Source organism: Trachymyrmex cornetzi, unplaced genomic scaffold (genome assembly GCF_001594075.2).
Source record: "Trachymyrmex cornetzi isolate Tcor2-1 unplaced genomic scaffold, Tcor1.1 scaffold641, whole genome shotgun sequence".
Classification (NCBI taxonomy): Eukaryota; Metazoa; Arthropoda; class Insecta; order Hymenoptera; family Formicidae; genus Trachymyrmex; species Trachymyrmex cornetzi.
Genome location: NW_017299961.1, coordinates 444198 through 466899, shown reverse-complemented (window position 1 = coordinate 466899; position 22702 = coordinate 444198). Strand labels below are relative to the sequence as shown.

The 22702-nt window shown below is 36.7% G+C and overlaps 1 protein-coding gene across 1 annotated transcript in view; it reads right to left on the bottom strand.

The window, feature by feature from the left end:
* Nucleotides 1-7739, bottom strand: part of LOC108766953 (uncharacterized) — a 48548-nt gene extending 40809 nt beyond the window's left edge. The window contains exons 1-2 of the mRNA XM_018516542.1: nucleotides 7671-7739; nucleotides 6831-6934 (exon numbers count right to left, since the gene is read on the bottom strand). Of these exons, the coding sequence (XP_018372044.1) occupies nucleotides 6831-6934; nucleotides 7671-7739 (173 nt within the window). The remainder of the gene's footprint in view (nucleotides 1-6830; nucleotides 6935-7670) is intronic.
* Between the last annotated feature and the right edge of the window lie 14963 nt (nucleotides 7740-22702).

Here is a 22702-nt window from a genome sequence, read left to right as displayed (position 1 = left end):
TTAATTTGAATTTAATTTCATGACATTACATTAAATTTAATGTATTTGTAACTAATAAGTATATTTATGTACATGTACATAAAATTTAATGTATTTTTCATGAAAATTTATGAAAAATACATTAAATTTTATGTACATGTATATAAATATACTTATTAGTTACAAATACATTAAATTTAATGTAATGTCATGAAATTAAATTCAAATTAAATTCAATTATGTAACTTAAAAATTAATGAAATTTAAGAACATTTCTAACAGTGTAATAGAATAGCGTATTGTTAAAATAGCGTTTGGTGGCTTGATTTCAGACCCAGTTTTTCCTCGGTTCGGACAAAGTTGAGTCTGGAAGCAGCTGACCTGACAAATCCCATTATTTATACATGAATCCAAGTCTAAAATCGTCTATCACAAATTCGTTTCTAGGTAATTCCATGTACTAGTTACACAAAATCTAGTTTAACACTACAATAGGAATTAGCATGAAATCAAATAAAAAGTTTGCTTAACGGGGGAAATAGATGTTTTCAAAGAAAGCACACATTATCACTCGATATTTTCTCGATACATCGATTCTTTTCCGTCGTCCTATCCACAAATTAAAATTCTCGAAGATCTGTACAACTGTTGGCTACAGCTGATGCAAATTCACTCCAGTTACGGTTCATCTTTAAAACGGAACATCGATATATGCGAGATTCTGTTTCTAGTATCCATGATGTATCTATTAATTCGTACCCGAAATTATTAGGACGATTCCAGGATTTTGGGCATCGCGGCCGCAGCGCTTGCAGCGCGAACAACGACGTGCTCTCTCCAGCGAAATACGAGCCATCGCGCGGAAATAAGAGCATTCGAGTAATGCCGCGATGCAACGGCCAGTGCATCGTTGAAATAGCGATTAATTCCCTCCCTCCCCTCCCTCTCCCCCCTAGCTTCGGCAAGCAAGCGGTTCCAGTTCGCAACAAAGTTCTCGACTAAAGGGAAGGTGATCTCTCTCTCTCTCTCTCTCTCTCTCTCTCTTTCATTCTCTCTCTCATCTCTCTCATCCCCCCCCCTCTCTCTCTCTCTCTCTCTTCGTGGGTTATGAGCGGCGTCGGAATGTGCTGGCAAGTTCCGAAACCATGGGATGAAAATGCCTCTTCGCCGGATTAGCCCCCGCTAGCTAGCCGACTGTAGTCCCCGTACCTAATGTAGGGTATGCTCGTTGCTAGCTAACTTCCGGTTCAGGGCCGGTCGGATCAAAAGGTGGATTCACGGAGCCCCCAAGTAACAATAATTTTGTGATTTTTTTCCACTTCGTATAAATTATTTTTAAATAGGAAAAAATTTATTATATATAGTAATATAATGAGAAATGTAGACCGTATAATGTAACGTGTATAATATTGTTGAAATTAGTATAAAATAATTAATTATGAAAAAAGCTAAATAGCCTATTATTGATGCTTGTACAAGTGAATCAATAACGTACAAATAAATCTATGTTAAATGTATTTTTTAAATCAAAATAGCGAATTATTTTAATTTTAGATTCTATCCAATCATTAGAGTTTACCTTGTATAGATGGACTATATTTGTATGCGTTCGTAGTCACGTGTGCTCGTCTAGCTTTCGTGCCGCAACTACGTGATCGTACAATTAATTGACCGACTGAAGATGCAATGGACTCGAGTTTAAAAAAAGAAAACGTGTTGCAATACATCTGGATATCGGTTTTTTTATTACATTCCTTTTTTTCTTCTTTTTGACAAGAAAACCGCTTATATCTCTCAAGAAACTCATAAATTAAATACTAAATTTAATGATAAATTATAATATAATGATCCAAGTGTAATGGCTGTTGCATGTACCTACTTTATCCGTTATATATAAAAAAAAGTATCCGTGTCCTATTGAGTTCAAAAAAATTTTTACGCCTCATGATGTGCAAGTTTGATCGTGTGCGAAACGACCCAGATGAGCAGGAATGTCAGGCAAAGGAAATGACAAATTAACCGGTTGCAACGCCTCTGCGTCCTTTTCTATTCCACGGTGTGTTTGCAAACATCGGTTATTCAAACATATTTCTGTCTAGCGTCTTTTATATATAAATTTATGCTCCATAGATTTGGACGAGATATTTATATATTTACGCGATAGAGATCTATGTAACTGTTGGTATGATGGACTTCAAAAGAAATAGAATTATCTATTAGAGTAAGTATTAAAACGAGGATTCCCTGAATGGAGAAATGACGTAATTTCCTTTTCCACTTAATGATACTAATGTCCGCCGAAATTCCATTCTTTGGGCTCGTTAAAATTACTACAGCGCATCACCTCCCACGATATATCAGTGCAGCGAGCGTGTCTTCCTTACTCATAAAGATCACCTTTTGTAGTGCTATTAGCGCATTACGCTCGCGTCACCTTCACGCTCACGAATGGCATTCTTGTCCCTCGTCATTTCGATCTCATAGAAAACGTCTATTAGCGCGATCCTATTCTACAAACACACAGTGCCTTTGTACGCGGCCAACAACGTGCTTACGGTTCTCAATCATCGTCTTGAATAAGAACCGTAGTTCAGCGGTTGTCTAACGGAATTTGTTTACGCGGTAAGACATCGTTTGTCATTTTATGTCATCGTTGTCTAACATCGACGCTACATACATTTTCCCTTAACATCGCCATTCAATGGACTCTACGTTTTCGCAAGGACCGCATAATTTATAGTCTGCGACAATTAATTTTAACGGTCTTACCTTTTAATTTAATTCGAAAGATTTAAAATCGCGTAATTTTACGTTTCATTATTCTTACCGTCCGCTCGGCTATGTCAGTGTAATATGTACACGAGCTCCACAATGCAGAGCCGATGAACCGCTCCGGCGCGTCCGGCTAACTGCTCGGCTAACCGACTCGACTGGTTAACTACTCGGTTAGCGATTTAACCACCGCACTGCTAATCACTCATTCGGTTAACCGCTCCAGCCGCGGCTACAAACGGGGACGCGCGCGGAATTTCGATCGCATACACGCGCGCGCTCATTCGCGCTGGTTTGTTCATTCGCACAGGGGAACGCACGCGGAAGAGCCGAGTTAGGAAGCTGCGGAAGTAGCCCCGCATTCGCCAGAATGTTCGGCATTCTAATGAGGAAAGCGGCGTTTACCAGCGCCGCCTTATGTTTCGTTCATTGCATGCGCAGCGTTGATTGTTGCTATTGCATTGCCGTGCGTGGTGATAAGTCGCGTGCCTTTCTATCTTTGAGCTCAAAGAGCTTAAACAGATTAACGATCGTTCTGGGTAAAAACATATACTACGTGAAGTTCCTATCATATTATCTACTAAAAAAAACTAAAATAAAAAGAGGCGACAATTTCATAAATCCACGAGATAAAATAATGTATTAAAATAGTTGTATTTTCGCGACTTTTGTTTTATTATTATTATTATACTATAAATAAATTTGCATAAAGATAAAAAGTTCTACGCCTGTTGACAAATATCTCCTACATGACTACATGGGAAGATTAGTTTTGCTGAAGTATCTAAAAATTTAGCTAGATACAGATCTCTGAAAATAATTTTCTTGAACTGTAAAAATAATTATGCTCAAGAGCTGATTGCTAGACTTTTTGCATTGCTCATCACGCTTGAGTTTCCAACATAATCTGTTGATCCAAAATTGTTTTCGGATTTGTATCTAGCTAAGTTTTTAAATACTTCAGCAAAATCTTCTTTACATGTAAAGTCACTGTGCAGTGCACAGGATACCATACTCGCGCTTTTCATCTATGCCGAAAGACGCTATTGTGGAATTCCTTTCATCATATTACTCTTCCAATTACATCGCGATTATTTGCGCGAACGACAACACGGACCTAATAAACGCAAGTCAATAAGCCGGCAGCTAGTATTGCCTGTGCATGGATCTGAATGGGCGTTATGCTTCACAGTAATGCTGAATTACTATCTCAGCCTGGCCACGTGATTAACATCTTGGAGGCCCGCAGTAACAATTAGAGAAACCTCGAAGAGATCTACCGGTTTAGGTCGATGACAAACAAGGTACGAGAAAACGAGAAAGAGAGACAGAGAGAGGGGGGGGGGAAGATTACGTCGCAGCGCGATATTTCACGTCACTTCCGGTTACAAACCTCCTCTCCAGGTGGGTTATGAGATGCTATTTGGTAGAAGAGAGACGCGCGCGGACGAGAAGAGCGGCACCCACCGAGAATTAATTTGAATTGGATTACCATGAATATTGTCGGCGCTCGGCGAGAGCAGACGCGTTCCCATCGCAAACTAAACGCTTCGAAAAGTCCGCACTCTTTGGCGCCAGCTATCAATTTGTGAACACTCGTGAAAAGTTAAATTTTTTGACAAGACGGGATTTATTTATAGCACGGCACTGTATGTGTTATATAAATATTTTTTTTTGCATATATAAATTAATCTTGATGATTTCTAACATTAACATCAGATTTTAACAATTGAGTCACGAAATATTAGCATACATATTTCTTTTTCGTTTTTCAAGTTTAACAAAATTCTTAAAGGAAAAATTCAAGAAGCATAGCATTCATTCAATTTGCGCCGTGATAAAAAAGTTCATTTTTCCACGAAGAGAAAAAGCTTGATGATTAAAATTTTATAAAACTAATCCGCTTTACAGTATCTGTACGTTTGTATTCCACCTACCAAATAAAATGAAATAAAGTCCATTGAACTGATTGAATTAATTCTGAAGACACAACACACACACAACTCCAGGAATTCGATGAATTCTTGAAAAGATACTTTTAGACAGCACCAAATGCGGTGCGTTCTTTTGACGCGAACTTCCTATCATTAGTACCGGACAATACTCGTCAGGTCCGCAAGTAGGACTAAGGAATTCGATAGTCCCTATTTTTAACAAATGCAACTTTTCGCGGCTATATTTTTTCGTGGCTTCCGCTTTTGCGAAAAGCGCCGTGAATTATCCCGGAAAGACTTACCGCAATACGGGTATCATTGTCGCCCATGTCTTTGAAATCTATTGTGCACGAATTCAAAAGTTCGCCAATTTGCGTCTTGGTCTTCGATAAAGAAAACTTGAAAGGTATATACGATGCTTCGAGACATAGTATTTTAAGTCGCTGATAAATAAAACGTCTTTATTTCGTAGGATAATTTTATCTTGTATATTCCTACATCTTCTTTCTCGTTTCTCCTAACCACACATTGATAATGACGACGATGATGATAATGAATTGCACGAGGGAGCAGGGAAAAATCTCAGTAGCGCTTCGTCGTATTTAATTACTTATATGTGTAGTTAACGTCGTACGCTTTCGCATCTCCGCAATAATGCAACGCGGGGACGGCCAAACAGCATCTGACACTTTATGAAAATCAGGAAATCGTGAGCGACGGCTAGAAATAATATCGCGCCGCGTGACAGCGACAAATACGATGCAAAGTCTCTCAAAACTATTGCTTACGTCACGATCAAATTTTACTAGATATTTTTCTTACAAAGTTTCTAACAAAAGTTTCTTTTTTTTTTTTTAAAGAAACATTGATTTAATTTTAGTAACAAATTTAGTAGCAAATGAGATAATTATAAACGTAAATTTAATCGTATTGAGAGAAAGAGAGAGAGAGAGAGAGAGAGAGAGGAGGGAGGGAGGAAGAAGAAAATTGTTTTTCGGAATAATTGAGTGGAAAATTATAAATAGAAGACAAGAGAAAGATTTCAGAAATTGCAAAATCTGGAAGACAACGATTAAAAAAGATTGTTGAATAATTGAGTGCGCGTCTCTTGAAAAAAAGACACCAAACATCCCAGCAATTTCCTCTTGCGGCCTTGCGAACGCCCTCTCGTTCTTCACTCTATCTTCATCTAATCACTTTTGCTTTCGTCAACGCTTCGCCGCGGGCTAAACGACAGGCGTTGATGGAGCTCGGCGTTGGTGAGGAGAAAGAAACGTGATAGGTCTGAAGGACCGAGCAGCGCTAAAAAAAGGAACGGGAAAAAGAGAGATAGAGAGAAGTGGAAGAGATCGAATCCCTATTCGGCAAACAGAGTGAGAAGGCAAAGATAGAGCGAGGGTAGAAGGTTCCTGCACCCTGCGGCGATTGCAAAGTTTTGCGGAAATGCACCCTCACGAGGAATTTCTGGAGGAGCTCTTGGATCGTCGCGGCGCCACGGGAATTGCATAAAATAGGGAGACAGGGGGTACTTCTATTGTGATTGATACGAGGGCGCAGTCTTGATTCGTTGCAAGTTCGTATCGGCGAATTAAAAATGTAAAAAGGCCGTCTTTTCGCTTAATTTTAGTGCATTGGACGACAGCGAGCTGGCTCTCGAATAAAGCCACGACTCAATCGAGTCTTCTCGCAAGAGATATACAAGAGTCTCACCGGGCGACTCGTTAGAGTAAAATTCTTGTACATGAGGGTTATCTCCCTTCACGACGTTCTGCGGAATGTCTTTTAAGGGCACGAGTGACAAAGGGGCGCGAACGATGAAACGTTCTCGAAAGAGGCTGTAAACTTAAAACCCGTAACAATGATCCCGCATATGTCTATATATACAATACAAGGGTTTATGTACAGAGTGACTATGTTTTTTTTCTTCGAATAAAAATTGTGTATTTGTAGCGAATGAAGTTTTCAAGAAAATATGCAATTAAAATAATTATAATTTGAATTCTTTGCTAACTTTGTTTGAACAGAGCATTTTTTTGCTATATACATATATATTTTACATATGTACGTATGAATATGCGATGTTTGCCCTTGGCTATGAACGGATGTGGCATGCATTGAAAACTGAGTTAATTAAATGAATCTTACGTAACAATGGACGATGGACAGTAGCTCGAAGCCAACAAAGTGTTAATCATGACCCCGATTGCGCACTTCTTGATAAAAATGCGAGGTTGCGTTCCGTTTTGTTGCTATATCGGATCTGAAACATAGATACAAACAAGTTAGTTGAAAGCGCAAATATTAAACCGCAATATATATGTATATATTTTCCATATACATATATTGGAACAAAAGTTTGTGCCGATACAAATTTCAAAATTCAAGCAGCTGGAACTTCGTTAAAAATGAAGGAAATTTAAATTAAAAAGTTTTAAAATTTTAAATCTTTACTTTCAAAAGGTCACTATATCTTTTGAGTTTCTGTGAGTTTGGTAATTTTTGCATACAGAAAATTACGAATTAAATAAAATGCAAAAATTTGGTTCTCATTTTGTGTGCTTGTCATGTGTACAAAAAAAACTTGGGGAAATTTTCGACTTTCTAAAGCTTAAAGCTTTCCCTACAAAATTGTTAAAAAAATGTTTTTAAGATTTTTTGTTACTGAGTTATCACGGATTAAATAAAAGGAGTATTTTCAGATTTATATCCAGCTTAATTTTAGATACTTTAGAGAAAAATTATTTTTTCCGTTTACGTTCAATTTTCTTATCATAAATAAGTCCGATTTATTATAGTCTGTTAGTTTACGAAATACTTATGTTTTTGCTTTTTGAAATATGTACTGTAACATGCTTCACTATTATAAAAAGCAATTATAGCAATTATACGTATCTTTGACATTCTTAGGTCCTTCTGGTTAAGAATTAAAGATTCTTAGCTCGTTAGTTTTGGTCTGGAGTTTCAGCACGAAAGCTTAATAAATACATTTTTCGGAAGTTCGTCGTGCAATATATCAACTTTACAATCACTATGGACATTATTGTCCTTATACATCACCCGTAATTATGTTGTTAAACTTTGTGCTATCGTATCCATAGCATACCTTGTATCACTAACGCGCTTATCGAAAGTTCGGCCACTAACTATGAGGTTCGTTAATGAAATTTATCCAGTCTTGCGATGAATTGACAACAGAGCTCGCGACTCCTCCGATGGGGAATTGTAAAATCTAATGTAAAATTGCAAACCACAATTACGACATAAACGACTATCATGCGATATTTGCAGAGGACAAATGTTCACGAGCACGTTGGAATCGAGTTGGAAAAACAAACTACACAATTTTTCACTTGAGTACGATGTAACCAACACGAGTGTATTTATGAAACCTTTTTACCATGTAACATGATTAAAGCACGTTTATAAGCTAAAATTGTAGTTCCACTTATTACGCGACCGACGCAAATAATTTTGGCTTTGTGAGCAAGGCGAGTAATTTATTGATAGACATCGCGACGTTGATAAGGCGATACTGTGCGATTAAATAACGAGCGGGGCCTCTGCCTAAAGCCCCACCAATTTATCCGTTCAACTCTCTAGTTTGACAACATATTTGACTGACAAAGATGTTTTGGGGGTCACAAGTACAGACCAAGTAACAACAATGTTTGTATTCGTCGAATAATCTAAATAAACAGATCGAAGCTTTGACATTTCCTTTGTTTTTTTGACGATTGTTGTTAGTGTATTTGAAGCTAGAAATAAAATTTTCAAAAAAAAGCAAACCGTTCTTTTGTCCAATTAAGAGAACAAATGAGAATACAGAATATATATACATTTTTTAGATTTATAATTTTATATTAAATTTTACAATTTTTGTTTTTAATAACAGCTTTCTCTCTAGTTTTGAATATTAGATCACACATTATAAAAAAATATGTAAAATTAAATAAATAATTGTATTGTATAATATGTAAAAATTACACATTTTATAGTAGAAATGTATAAAATTGTGCGTTATAAAAATTATTATTTTTAGCTATAATTGCATGAATAATATTTCTTTATATTAAACGGAAAAATACAATAACAAGTATATTTTATAATTTCTATGTAAATATAAAAATTTTTATATTATATAATAATATTATTATATAATTTAATAATAATATATCGCACATATTATGTTTACATTTTTACGTTTGTACATACCAATAATAAACATTAAGAAAAATTATATTCATTGGCAAATTAATATGTACATATTTCTATAAACGTATCTTTAATTGTGCAAACTTACTTCTGCAAATTGTTTAATTACTATAAAGAATAATTTATTTATAAAAATGAATTATAACTTTATTCATGTGTGTGATTATACAAACACTTTTAATAATGAGTTCCAAAATTACTGACTATATAATTGTTGTAATGTCACATGTAATTTTTTATAGTGCACAAGAGAGTATTGTCTTTTTAGTAAACGAAAATAGCAAATTAAATTTTCAATATATTGTTTAATTTTATTATCATAAGTAAATTCGATTTGTTATAGTCTATCAGTTTGCGAATAAAATATCTGTGTTTACGCGAGAAATGACAATACGCGCTGTAGAGAACGTTTATCGATTTCCCTACCTACGTGTACCATCATACGCATTTGTATTCGATTCATGCGCTCATTGCGGTATCGTCTACACATGCACGCCCGACCGGAACACTTTATCGAATTCGTTAGCATTAAAAGTATCGAGACAAACGTAAAAACTGAATATCTCGTTAATTCTACAGTTAATGCCAGAATCACAATCAACTAACAGGACGCTGAGTTTCGTCCATTTTACAGAAGTAAAATATATTCTGATGTTATATCAGATATTGAAATTATTTTGACCAAATTCGGATAATAGAATTGTTATATTTTGAGCATTTAATTCTATACTTTTATGTTCACTTCGTGGTACACCCCGTATATATACTCGAAATCCCTCGACACACGCACACATGCGCATAGTGTGTTCTTCGTGGGATACAAACACATATTCCAGCTGCTCGCGCGAGACGTGGGAAGCCGTATGTGCATTGAACATTGATTTTAAGCGTATATCGGTGCACGAACGCGGCAGTAAAAATGTGCGGGGATTTGCACGAGGGCGCCGTCTTACTTTTAATGGGAAAAATCGTAGAAGGCACGAAGGCGGCGAGCAACGGGCTAGAAGACGGATGTGGGAAAGATTTCACGACTATCGAGACTCGATGGACCGACCGATGGAGCTTGCTGCCTTGTGCGGACATTGGCGTAGCACGGGTTTCCGTATTTTTCTTCGTGGTCCATTTCGCACGTGTTCCGTTTTACACGAGCGAATAGTGGATTACACTTTTATCTCTTTCACCAGTAAAGTGATTCTTTAACGTCAACGATACCTCGAAAGCACGTGTCAGTTCGTTGTAACGTTTTAAACGTGTTGTAGAAGCAATTTTCTTTTTTTTCCACGCAATTTTAATTTCTGTGATTGTTCATAACGAAACAATAGAATAGAAATAAACGGTTTTAATATTACCACTCTTTTTTTCAATTTCATAATCCTTTCATAAAAAAGGAACATTTGTTTACATAACAATTTATTATTGTCTCATATTGCGATAGAAATTATTAATTTGTACAAGAGAAGGATGCGTGAAATATTTATTAACGGGTAAAAAAAACCACAGAAAATGGACGTATACTGTGTTGGTTTATCTCTTCTGGCGCATCTATCGGGGAAACGTTCAAACCCCCGCGAAGCGTAATTTAGTTAAAGGGTGTAAGCGCATAACTTTCGTAAAACACACCAACTGTATTATTCAAGGCAGCGATAACACGTGGTGGCTAACAAACGACCGTCCGTACCTTCCTGGCAATTTAAGGGGTCAAAAAAATACACTGAACCCTATGTTCATACGCTATTTCCAAGGGTACGCTACCCGTTTCGGATATTTGCGTTTGCAACATTTATAACGTAGTGGAATTTGGAATTTTGCAAAAGCTCCCCGTGAACTTGTGCAGGATGGTATACACGTTGCACCATCAATTATTCATAAATCAATTACGTAAGAGCTATAATTAACTTATAAAGTCATTAAAAAAATTTCTAAAAATGCGAGAGAGCAAACCTTTTAAAAATGTACATACAAATTAAAAGCATTGATAAAAAAAAAATAAAATTACAGAGAACAATAAGAACATGATAAACATAAAAATAAAAAATAATAAAGTGGCGAAAAAAAATAAAGAAATGAAGGCATAAAAATTAAATTAAATCAAATTTATAAAGATAAACAAGAAAATGGAGATGCAAGCACAATGAGAGAAAAAGAGAGAGGAGAGGGGGGAGGAGAAGTTTTATTTAATGGAGAATATTTTATTTTCCGTTTATAAATTCTTTGTCGAATAAAAAGAATTTTTTTTCTGTACTTTCTTAAATATTATAATATCAAAAGAATGAGATCTCTTCTTAAATCTATGATTTCGGAGCACACAACGCTTTTCCCGTCAACTGTTCTATTTTATATTTATGCAATTGAATCGCACAGTTGAGATAACATAGTCCCTTCGCACGAGTGCCGAGTACTCTCGCTTAATTTTATGTCGCACGTGACACGTAGCGCCGAAACGACATCCCGCGCATTCTTTGGTTATTTAAGGGGTCAAAGTACATATCTCACCGCGGCTCTTCACATGCGCACGTGCATACATCACGCTCTTCTCCAAAATTATTTTACGCTCGTATCTCGTAGGTGCTTCCTATTTGTGATCACATTATCTTCGAATTACTCTTACAGAACTCCTACCATCGCGCACTGCCATCTCTCGACTAACTCAATTTTCGGATCGGCACGATATATCATCTCAATTTAATTATTTATCGATACATAGTCCTACGGGATTATCGGGTACCTAATTATTAAAGTTACTATCCGAATTAATGTCGCTTTGCGTAAGTCACTATAATAATCACAAATTAAAAAAAAATTAGATATCTTATATTACTGTTTCAAATTCAAATTTTTCCTTCCAAACTTCTTTATTTCCTACATTTACTTGCTATATTAAGTTTCACATTCATATTATTTAGAATTCTCAAGTTAATGAATATTTTCCAAGTTAACCCGTTTCTCTTTATTATTTAAAGAGTTAAAGTTTATGTCGCGTCGTGTCTTCAGCGCGCTACGTGCATACACTATTGCGTAGATATGGTGCTCCAAAGTTATTTTGCGAGATAGGCTCTATTTCCCACTCTTATGTATATATACTATTTCTCTGTGTGCGAGTTTGGCTCGCGAGCGCAATGGGGAGTCATATGGACGAGGGATGAGAGTGAGAAAGAGGAATAAAGAAAGACAGAACAAGATAGATGGGATAGAAAGAGGGGCAGAAGTACACCGTGTCTCACAAATTTTCATTATATGAAAATTTTCATTATATCTTAACAAAATTTCCAACTTGTAAATATTGAGATATTTTTGAACAATTAGTGGACTATTGGACCAGCGCCTATTCCTTCTTCTATTTCTTTTTATTGTACTTTCAAGTTAGGGAATCGTGATATTCAAATTTTGTTTCATTACATATTGTGGATTTATGGATTCTCATTTATGGATTTTTCTCAAGATTGTAATTTAGAATTTGACTTTTATTCAAGTGTAATACAATCATTATATTAATTATGGAAAAATATTTTAAGGAACTAAAATTTGAATTAAATATTTATGAAAAAGGATGTAGAATACAATATAAACGTGTATTACGAGACGGGATTAATTTTAACGTATTATAATACGATATATTTACGCTAGAATAGTTAATTACAAAATAAGATAGTAAACGTAATGTTGAAATTTAAGCTTATGGAAGGTATTTTGCGGACATCTTGTATACGAGATGAAAGATATAGAGGTACAACTGCCTGATAGTTGCATGTAGAAGGAAGTATACTGGGATGGACCGACGACGTAATATTGGCAGTCCGAATGGTAATCGATATCGCATATATCTCCACCGATGTATATTCAACCGTCCTCTACGTTTTGCAAAAGGAACCCCTTAATAAAACTACTTACGAGCCCCCGAAACTCGTCTCTCGGCTCTATCTGTCGGACCCTCTTTCTCTGCACCTTCTCATCCCTTTCGTTCCTATTATATTACGGCACTCTAAGAGACTTCTGGCGATGAAAATACGTGAAATACGCCATCATGTCGTGCGACTCTATTTATTAACTCTGCCTTGCGCGCCATTTCTTCCTTCGAACTTAAAGACCATCTGTAACTTAATTTCCAATCGAATGGACGATACGTATTCTTAAATAATTACTTTATAATAGTTTCGAGCCACTTCTAAAGATAAAAGATTGAATTTGCGCTGAAAGAAGTGTGTGAATGATAATGGCGCTTCGAAAGAAAAATATTTAAAGGTCTGAAAGCTTGCAGTTAAAAAAAGAACCTTATAAAGTGTCCGTAGATTACAGTTTTAAAAAATAATTTGAAGAAATAAAATTGTAGTATTTTTGTAGATTGGTTATTCAAATGTAAGCTTAATGAAACAGCTACAAGTGCGATGAATAACAGTCTCGTGAAAGAAGTCTCTTTTCCAAATACATAGAATACATTATTTATTTGAAGTAATACAGGAGTATGTCCTTTATTCTTCTCGCGTACGTCATAAGTGTCTCATGAATAGCATATAAAGGTGATTTTCTAAAAATATGACACCTGCAATTTTTTTCGTGTCAAGCTTGATCACTGTAACCTACTTTGAGGAGCACTTTGTGTTTTAAGATTCGTGGCCGACTTAAAACAGATAGTCAAAAAGTTCAGTCAATAACGTGACATTTAAGCGACTTATTTAAGTGCCCCATGTGCCAGAAATGATTTCGAGTTCCAACTAATGCGAGCAGACGCGACACGATCTCAATCCCAAGATATTTCTGACCACATTTCGCGGATCGATCATATCGATACGACCTACATAACATACACAAACAGTCTCGACACAGTAATCTTCTTAAAATGCAAACATCTGTAGTCACACGTATATATACACGTATTATTAAACATTATTCATGGATCATAGCAAAAGTGTATTTGTGCATCCCTGCAAATTCCTATTAATATATCTCAGTCCTCTCTACGTCGGTATTTTAACCCCAAATGGCATTAAATAAAATATATGCTTTCCGAGCAACGAATTTTCTATAAATTTATTTTTACAATTTTATGCCAATTCTATTATGTGCGTTATTGTTTCCACGCACTTCTCTGGAAGTAATCGCGCGACAGGGTATACGAAAGTTGCTCGGGAAAAAAGGTGGAACACGAAGGGAAAGTGCTAAAACATGAGGTGGAAAAGACGACAGACAGGGAAGAGCTGAAGGGGTTTTTCAGCGTACAGATGCATGGAGTTATGACGGCGATTTGCACACATGCACGCGCACTTTGCGTGGAATACTATTAATTTCGTATTCATTCCTTCTTTTCGCGTCTCACGATCGTCCTAAGCTCGTTAACGTTCGTCGGTGGAAAATTTTCATGGTTTCACCAGAACGCCGTTATTATGATGTGGCCTATGTAAATACGATCGCGGGGAAGCGACGTAAAAATGAGAGAGGACGACACGAAGGTGAATATCCGGCCGGCGCGACCGAGGGGTGAGAAATCCTCTGACGTCGTCTTCAGCCGGAGGAGCTGAGGGAGGAAATAGATGACCCAGTCGACCGGGGGTTGGTATCTCGATTGTATCGAAGCGAAACGACACCGGCGTGAGAAGGGCGAAAGCGACGTAAATTTAGCGTTGAGCTTTTTTAGCTCTTTTCTGGGTTTTAAATATCGGAAATGAGGAACGAGACGAGAGTGTTAAAGATAAAAAAAAATACTGACTATATCTCAAATATCACTTATGTAAACGTAACAATATTAACAATTGACACAAATGAATGAAGAGGGCCATATTCGATCAAAGTAAGTGCCTAATAATATTTTTGTGTAAAATCGTACAATTTCCAGTTCAAGCAAACTGCGCAAATTCACACAAAAATATTATTACCAAGACTTATCTTAATCAATATTCTCTTCACTCTTTTATATTGATCATATTTCGGTCATTTTTACTTAATTTAATTGAATATCGATAACGCAGTGTAGAATCGAAGTCAGATCTAATATAAACCGATTCACTTTAAAACTGACTCAGAGCTACAATACGTTTGTGGAGCACAGGCTTAAACGTATTTCTCTCGCGCCCGATTGTTCCAGTTGCGTCGATTTCCTCATAGATTATCCGTTGGCGCACGGCGCAAATGTAATTCGCAATCGCATTCGCACCTCCAAATTGACCGCTTCTCGCAGCTGCGCAGCTGCCGGGACATCTATTAAAGGACTTCGACTGGAGAGCAGAGCAAGGCGCGCGCCGCAAGACACTATATGGTAATTAGCTGCGGAAACTTGCCGGGCGAATTGTACCATGGCCGCGCGCGGCAAACTATGCCCGCATGCCCCTTGGGTACCAAATACCACCATCACGGGGGTGGGACGCGGGTGGCGGTTCGGGTTGGGTTAGACGGTGGCGACATTACTAAAATGTCAGAGAATGTCACCCATCTCATAATCTATGCCCCACGATCCCGGCGCTACCCTCGATCCTCCCTTTCTCTCCATCTCTCTTCGTCCTCGCTCGCTCTATTCCTCTTGCGCACCAGTCGAGCTTTCAGTAGTCTCCTCCACCCTCACTTCACCACCCCGGTACCCGCTTCTGCTAGGCCAACCCTCCGGGTGCAGTGTCGCCGCCGCATTCTCGCGAGAAATTAATTTGGCCCTATTAAAATGATCACTTCTGGATTTAAGTTACGATCCGCGCCATTCTCCCTCATCCTCCTGTCTTCCAGCCGTCCTAAATTTTGGACGGCAAGAGGTCTCGCACCGCCTCTTCGGGTGTCCCCTATCGTGTAGAAAAGTACGCATGAGATTTGACGTTGGTAGTGACGATGATAGTGCTGGCGCGAATTACGAGGTCGAATTTCAAGCCGAGCTTTTCTTCAAGCCACGGAGAAAGTAGGTCCGCTCTTTTCAGTCGGTCTTTTTAACGTTTTTCCACTTTTTTGCGGTTAAAATAAAGCAAGTACATGTACGGGAATCAGGAACAGGAACAAAGAGAAAAAAACGAGCATAAAAACTTTGTAGCTAGAAAGTATGGATGTAACGTGAATTAAAAAGATACGCGAGGTAGGAAGCGCATAACTACAGCAATTTTATAATAAAAATAAAGCTACTAGTCTTTAAACTCGATAGCGCTTCATGCGCACAACGTAAACAATTTTTGAAATGTCCGTGACAAAATTTCCGCGATTATGAATTGTTATGTATGATTGAATTTAGCACAACATACAGAAATTTTTATATTAGTTCAAGTAAATAGTGATTATACTCGTCAATTATTGTGCAAATCAAATTCCTAAAAATCGGTTTCTCGTTTTGTAATCTTTTGTATCTCTATATCAATTTTATCTCAAATTAACAGCTAAGGGATATTCGCACGATACAAAAATACGTCCTTAGATAAAACTATTAACCTTTTTCACGCGAAACATCTCTGAGAGAGTTAACCATAGAATTCTCGTGCGGATTACAAATTGTGCGGACGTAAAACGGACTCAAATCTTTTTTTTTTCCGCACATTGTGGAACAGACGGATGTTCGTTTGAGCGACAGCGATGCATGTCGACGCGAGAAACTCATCCGGCGCGTTATCGCGTTATTGCGCGAATGCGGGACGCGCAGGAAAAAGTGTGTAATTAATTTGAGTTCCGTCTGGGCAAACTCCAATCAAAGTGTACAAATATTAGAAAGCGTATCGTCCGCGCGAGCCCGACTCTCTCTCTCTCCCAGCCAATTACCACCCCCGACGCGATCGCACGCGCGGATAACGAAAATTTCTGTCGTTTGGATATCATCGCGTGGCGCCTGAAGTTTTTCTCGATTGCCACGAAAACTGGCCGACGGTTTACCCTCTTACATTTCCCGATCTCCTTTGTTTTCCTTTTCTCTCGGGGGAGGCATATGTGTTTGCGCGTCATCGCGCGTTAAGCCCGCTAAAGGGGTAACACAAAGTGCATTTAAAGCTGCTGGAAATGCAGCTTGCCGCGAGGTTAATGGGTTAGCTCGTGCAAAATTGAAATTTGCGTTAGATCATGATGGAGCGTTGGAAAATGTTTTTTTCGGTAGGTTAAATTTAAAACTAATTATGTGCGAGCGCAGAAATTATTTTTACAATTATGCACCTTATTTCGTATTTAATTAATCTCTTATTTTGTTTTTTATACCTTCGCAATTTTAGACGATAATGTTAAATGGGACAAAATTATAAGTACGACGAAATGATATTTTATAAAAATCTTTGATATAATATTTAAATGGACACGACTTCATATTTTCACAAAGATTATTCTTTTATGAATTATTATTAATTAATATTAACTCATTATATCGTTACACTCGAAGTTATTAAGCAATTTATTAGGTATATTAATTCGCTGAAAAATCTACAGAGCATTTTATAAGCTTCGATTAATTAATAAAAAAAAGGGCGGGATTGATAGCTCCTAGGCAAAGTGTTAAACTCAATCGCCAATCTCTCGAGGAATTTACCGCGGCCGATCGAATTAATTAAAATTCACTGTGGCGGGTGGCGCTGCACCACACTGATCCTCTTTGGAAGAGATATTTCGACGGTAATGATTGCTAATTACAACATCGACTTGCCGCTTATTAACTCGGTGCCGCGCTTTAATTAACCGCGCGTGCCCTCCTTCGAGCCCTACCGATCGTGGAAATGATCTACCCTCGAAAGAGACGTCACGTGCCACCAACTGTGTCTGATCGATCGTATCGTATTGGTTCGCCACGTTGATAAGACGCGTGACGAGACGTTTTCTTAAACGAGAAACACGCCTGTCTCCGAGGAGATAAAACCGGACTTCTGGCCGGATACGCGAGATACGGGGAGAAAAGAATATTGCTATTTTTAAGGACGTATTGAGATATGGATTTTTCCAGCACGATACAAATATGATCTAAATAAACAGTTTCTGCATTAATCTTATTACTACATATTCCGCAAATTATACGGAGTCTAATTTTCCCTTTCGCAAAAATTTAATTAGTTTTCATCACGTCGCTTTTTTTTATCTACCGATCCAGATTTAATGACTAACATACGTCTCTTTGAAGTGAATTTCTATACATTGAGAGAAAAGTTTTTGGTATTTGTGATTATAATTCCTTAATAATCATAATTATATGGTACCATAATTATGATAATTACTGTTATAATGTTAGTAACATTGAATTAATATAATTATATTTATAGTTCTTTAAAAAATATATAATCAGCACTAAAAATAAATGCAGTTGTTATTACTATAAAAATAGTTGCATATTTACTATATTTATTTAAATTTATAATCATTCTTTGGACTAACTATATAAAATATGGTTACATTATCAAATTAATGATTACAAATATCAAAAACTTTTTTCTTAATGTATATCGGATAAGATAATAAAATATAAGCAATTTTACTTCGACAGAATTTGATCTTCAAACGGAGAAATCATTTTAAAACTTAGGAAGAGAGTTTGGAATATCCTTTATCTCTCGATACGCCCTTCAAAATTGTATTGGTTACACTTCCAAGATACCGATATAATTATAACTTTAGCTCGATATACTATCAAGGGGATAAAGAGACAGTGTACGGTAAGGCGAAGAGCGACATCATGGACGGAACAGTTATCGTCTTCGCACGGTGGCTCTAATATTGTAGGGGTTTCGAGCTAGCCTGGAAAGGTAAGCCCTTAAGAAACCAGGACCCTTCTTCATACATCATCAGGAATGACGGAGCATGTAACACGTGACATAGTCTAAAGTGACGTGATATGATACGACGAGACACTAAGTACAGAGAGATAGATAGATAGATAGATAGATAGATAAATGGAGAGAGATAGAAAAAGAGTCATCATTCATCATTCGCAAAATACAAAAGTAATATGCCGGAGCTATTATCTTCTTTCTCACATTGTTGATTTCGAAACCGTCATTTGACAAAATAATGTAGCGCGACATACGAATGTTTCTCAAAATTCCCTTATTTATTTTTTCGACAGTGTCGAAGTCGCCGTAGAAAAATAAGGAAAATAAGATTTAGACGTAAAACAGTCCATTTGCTAATATTTTTGTTCGAACGTTCAGATAAAAAACAAACGCGTATATAAACACTAGATATTAGAAAAAAATCATAAGAATATTGTATTACACTTTTTTATTATTATTGTACTTTAAAAATATTTTGAAGTAAATATATATACTAACATTTTTGGAGTGCAATTTTCTGAGAAATTTATTTTTTCGTTTGTCTACTTTTTTTATGATAATCAATTAGAAACACTTTACCTCCGAAAAATTTTCCAATTAAAAATCGTAACAACGCGCCTTCCCTCACATAAAATGTATCATTCCATCTGCCGGGTAACGGCGTTCGTTTGACCATTGACCATTCGCCTTTTTCGGGGCTATGGTATGGCGTAGCAACGATCGATTCTCGTCACCATCTGCTCGCAGCTACGCTTGTTTTAAAATATCGATTAACAAACTAGTCACTGATTGTATCCTCTCGAATAACACTATAATTCGATTTCTTGCGGGATCGAGATCGCCATTTTTATGCTGGCTAAATCAAAGAAATATAGCTAGTCAAAATTCGCAATAGTGATATCATTTGTTTACACATTCCTAAATATGACTGCGTTTCTATAAACGTAGTATTTACCCTGAAAAAAATGATATATCAACAGTATTATCTTAATTGAAAATAATTTTGTCAATTCAATAACAACATTAATGAAACAGATATACTTACGCTCTTGCTTTAATAAAATTATATATGTTTTATTAATACTTGTTAAATCAACAAGATTAGTTTCAATTAAAATAATGCTGTTGAAACAACATTTTTTTCAGTGTAGTTATATATATCAATCAATATGATAATAATAGATTATATATAATAATAGATAGTTATAATGTATAAGTTATTAAAAAATAACTTGGATGATCAAGCGTCTAATTATTGTACACTGTTATAAATGTACTCTGTTCTATTTGCGCGCTTTAAAACTTATGATTTTTATTAGAATGGAAAGCGAAAAGATGACGGGCGAGATAATTATATGCGCGCGAACGCAGTCTCGGTGCATCAATGCAAATTACGGCCATCGCCGCCGCGACGCTTCTTCTCGCACTCATTGAGAACGGCTCTTAATTTCTTCCTTTGTCCCCTCGTCATTCGCGCACAATGGCGGAAAGTTCGAGAAACGCTGTCGTAGACAATGCGACGAAGGATTCATATTTTCTGATGCACATTGCGCCAGCGAGAAGAAAAGAGCGAGAGGATGAGAATCGTCCTCGTGGGAGGAGAAAAGCTAAGAGAAAAAGAGACAGAGAGAAGGAGGAAGAGGAGGATAAGGAAACTGAGGCGCGCGAGCAGAGATAAAGGAGAAGGGAGGGGAAAGAGGGGGAAAGGGACAGGGGATTGAATGCAGGGAGGAAAAAGCAGAGGCTCGGTACGAAAGTCGCTTCGGCTGGCAAAACTTCGGAATATGGAGACGCCGGAACCGATATCGAGGAATCGCACGGCCGATATAGGGGAAGGGAGGTCGGGGGTGTATGCAAATATTTTTCCAACCCCCACCGGGGCCTCCCTTTTCCCGCCTCGTCTTTCGCGCGTCTCTCTCATCGGTTCGTATAGCCATCCCCTACTTTTTCCTTCTTGTCGCTTTTTTTTTGCTTTCTATCGCACGCTTTTCACGCCGTTTTTCTTCTCTTCTTTCGTTCTTTCTCTTGCCACGAATATAAAAAATGAAGGCAAGAGTCGATAATCGTCATGCTCCTTTTATATCGGACCTCGCCTTATTCTCGCATATCTTCCTTCTTGCTTCTCTGTCGACGTCGCGTTACCAAGTTCTGGAAAGAAGCCCGATAGTTTTCATCACGAACATATACACTGTGCATTGTGGATCTTGAATATTAGGTGAATGTGAGCAGTGATGCTGGAATATCTACACGAAAAGAACGTGTTTTATCTGAAATATCTAAAAATTCAGCTAGTTTTAGATCTGAAAATAATTTTGGGCCAATGTAATTATGTAGAATGCTCAAACTAGTTGTTAGAATGTCAAAACTTTTTCCAGCATTGCTCATCATGCTTGAGATTCCTACGTAATTATTTTGATAGTGCAAGAAAATTATTTTCAAATCTGTATCTCTCTACCTAAATTTTAGATATTTTAACAAAATCATTCTTTCCGTCGTATATTTTTTACATTCGAGATAACGAATATGTTTATAATGTATAATACAAAATTCCAACAGTTACTAGAAATATGATAACAGTATTTTAAAACTTAAAAGAAATTAAGAAAAAAAATATATTAATTATTAATATAAATGTCTGTCTTTTTTACTTTAAAAAGTGCTTATAAATTCTTAATATTACTACACTGAAAGAAAAATGTACTAAATTTTAATAAACATTTATTCGAATAGTGCCAATTGAATATTTACTAAATGTAAACATATATTTATTTGGTACTAAAACTATTAATTTGATTTACCTATTATTATATTTTATTTAACAAATATTTATTTTCCATAAATAAATGTACTATTCAAACAATTATTTATTAAAATTTAGTACATATTTCTCTCAATGTATACATTATTTTATATGCTTGAAGTTTCAAAATTATTGGTCGTCTTATCTCTGGTTTGATATTGAAGAAGTTAATATTTGTAATGCTTTCGTCGGAATGCAAAACAAAAACTGATCTTATAAATGACATTCAAGAGTCGGTAAAAGGAAGAAAGCGTTCAAAACGACGAACGAGGGCAACATGACACGACATTGGAGCCAGTAGCGGATGTGAAGAAACCCCGGAAATCCCCGGAGAGTGTCGACTCCGGAAAAATAGTTGTTTTACGAACGGTACGAAGTGGCAGAAGTCGTCGACGCGGCACAATGGGAAAAAGAAAGGAGGAAAGAAGAAGTACTCGAAGAAGTGGAAGTATGGTAGTTATCCTGTTGCGTTGGCTAACGCGATCGCGCTTGCAGCAGCTGTGGGGCACCTCGGGGATTTCGCCGATGTGTTCCAAACACGTTCGCGGGATCAGGTACAATAGCCGGTGGCCGTTAAGGAAAGATCTTGGACGAGAGCTGCGTTACTCGCGGTAATCGACGATGCGTACGTGCACGCGTTTATAAAATAGCCAAGATTTTGCGCTCCAGCTTTGTTCGACCCTTTTAAAGGGCTCGGAAAAAGACTTTCGAATGGTTGAGAATACGTGCTGGAATGGAGAGATCTGTGTCGTAATGTATGTAAAGGTTGTATATATGGGACGTGATCAGTCACACACCGAGGAAGTCGATCTTTTCTCAAGAAAGATTTGATTGATCGATATCTTTTTTTCTAAACTTTTTCATTTTTAACGGTAAATATCTCTAAGACTTCTGTTAAAAAATGGATTCTGTCAAAGACATATGCGGACGTGGAGATTAAATAAATAATAGGATTTCTCATCTTTAAGAAAATTTAATTTCCTGAAATCCCTCAATTTCTGTCTGCTCACAAAAACTAAAAGTGCAGTAAAATAGAATAATCAGTAATACATTAGAGTAATTCTTCAACTTAGTGAATGTGAATAGAGTTATAAAATAAAAATGTTGCAATTGTGATTTCTCGAGCATTCACTTCTCTTTTTTAAACCGGAAAAATAAAAAGAATAAGAAAAATTGAATGTCCAAAACGTTGTAGTTGTAACATTTCAATTAGTAACTTTATCTTGAACTTTTAAAATTCTTCTGTAATGACCCTTACTTAAAGAGAACTGAGGCTTTGTGATCCATCGGCGATACTGTCCCGAGGAGTGATA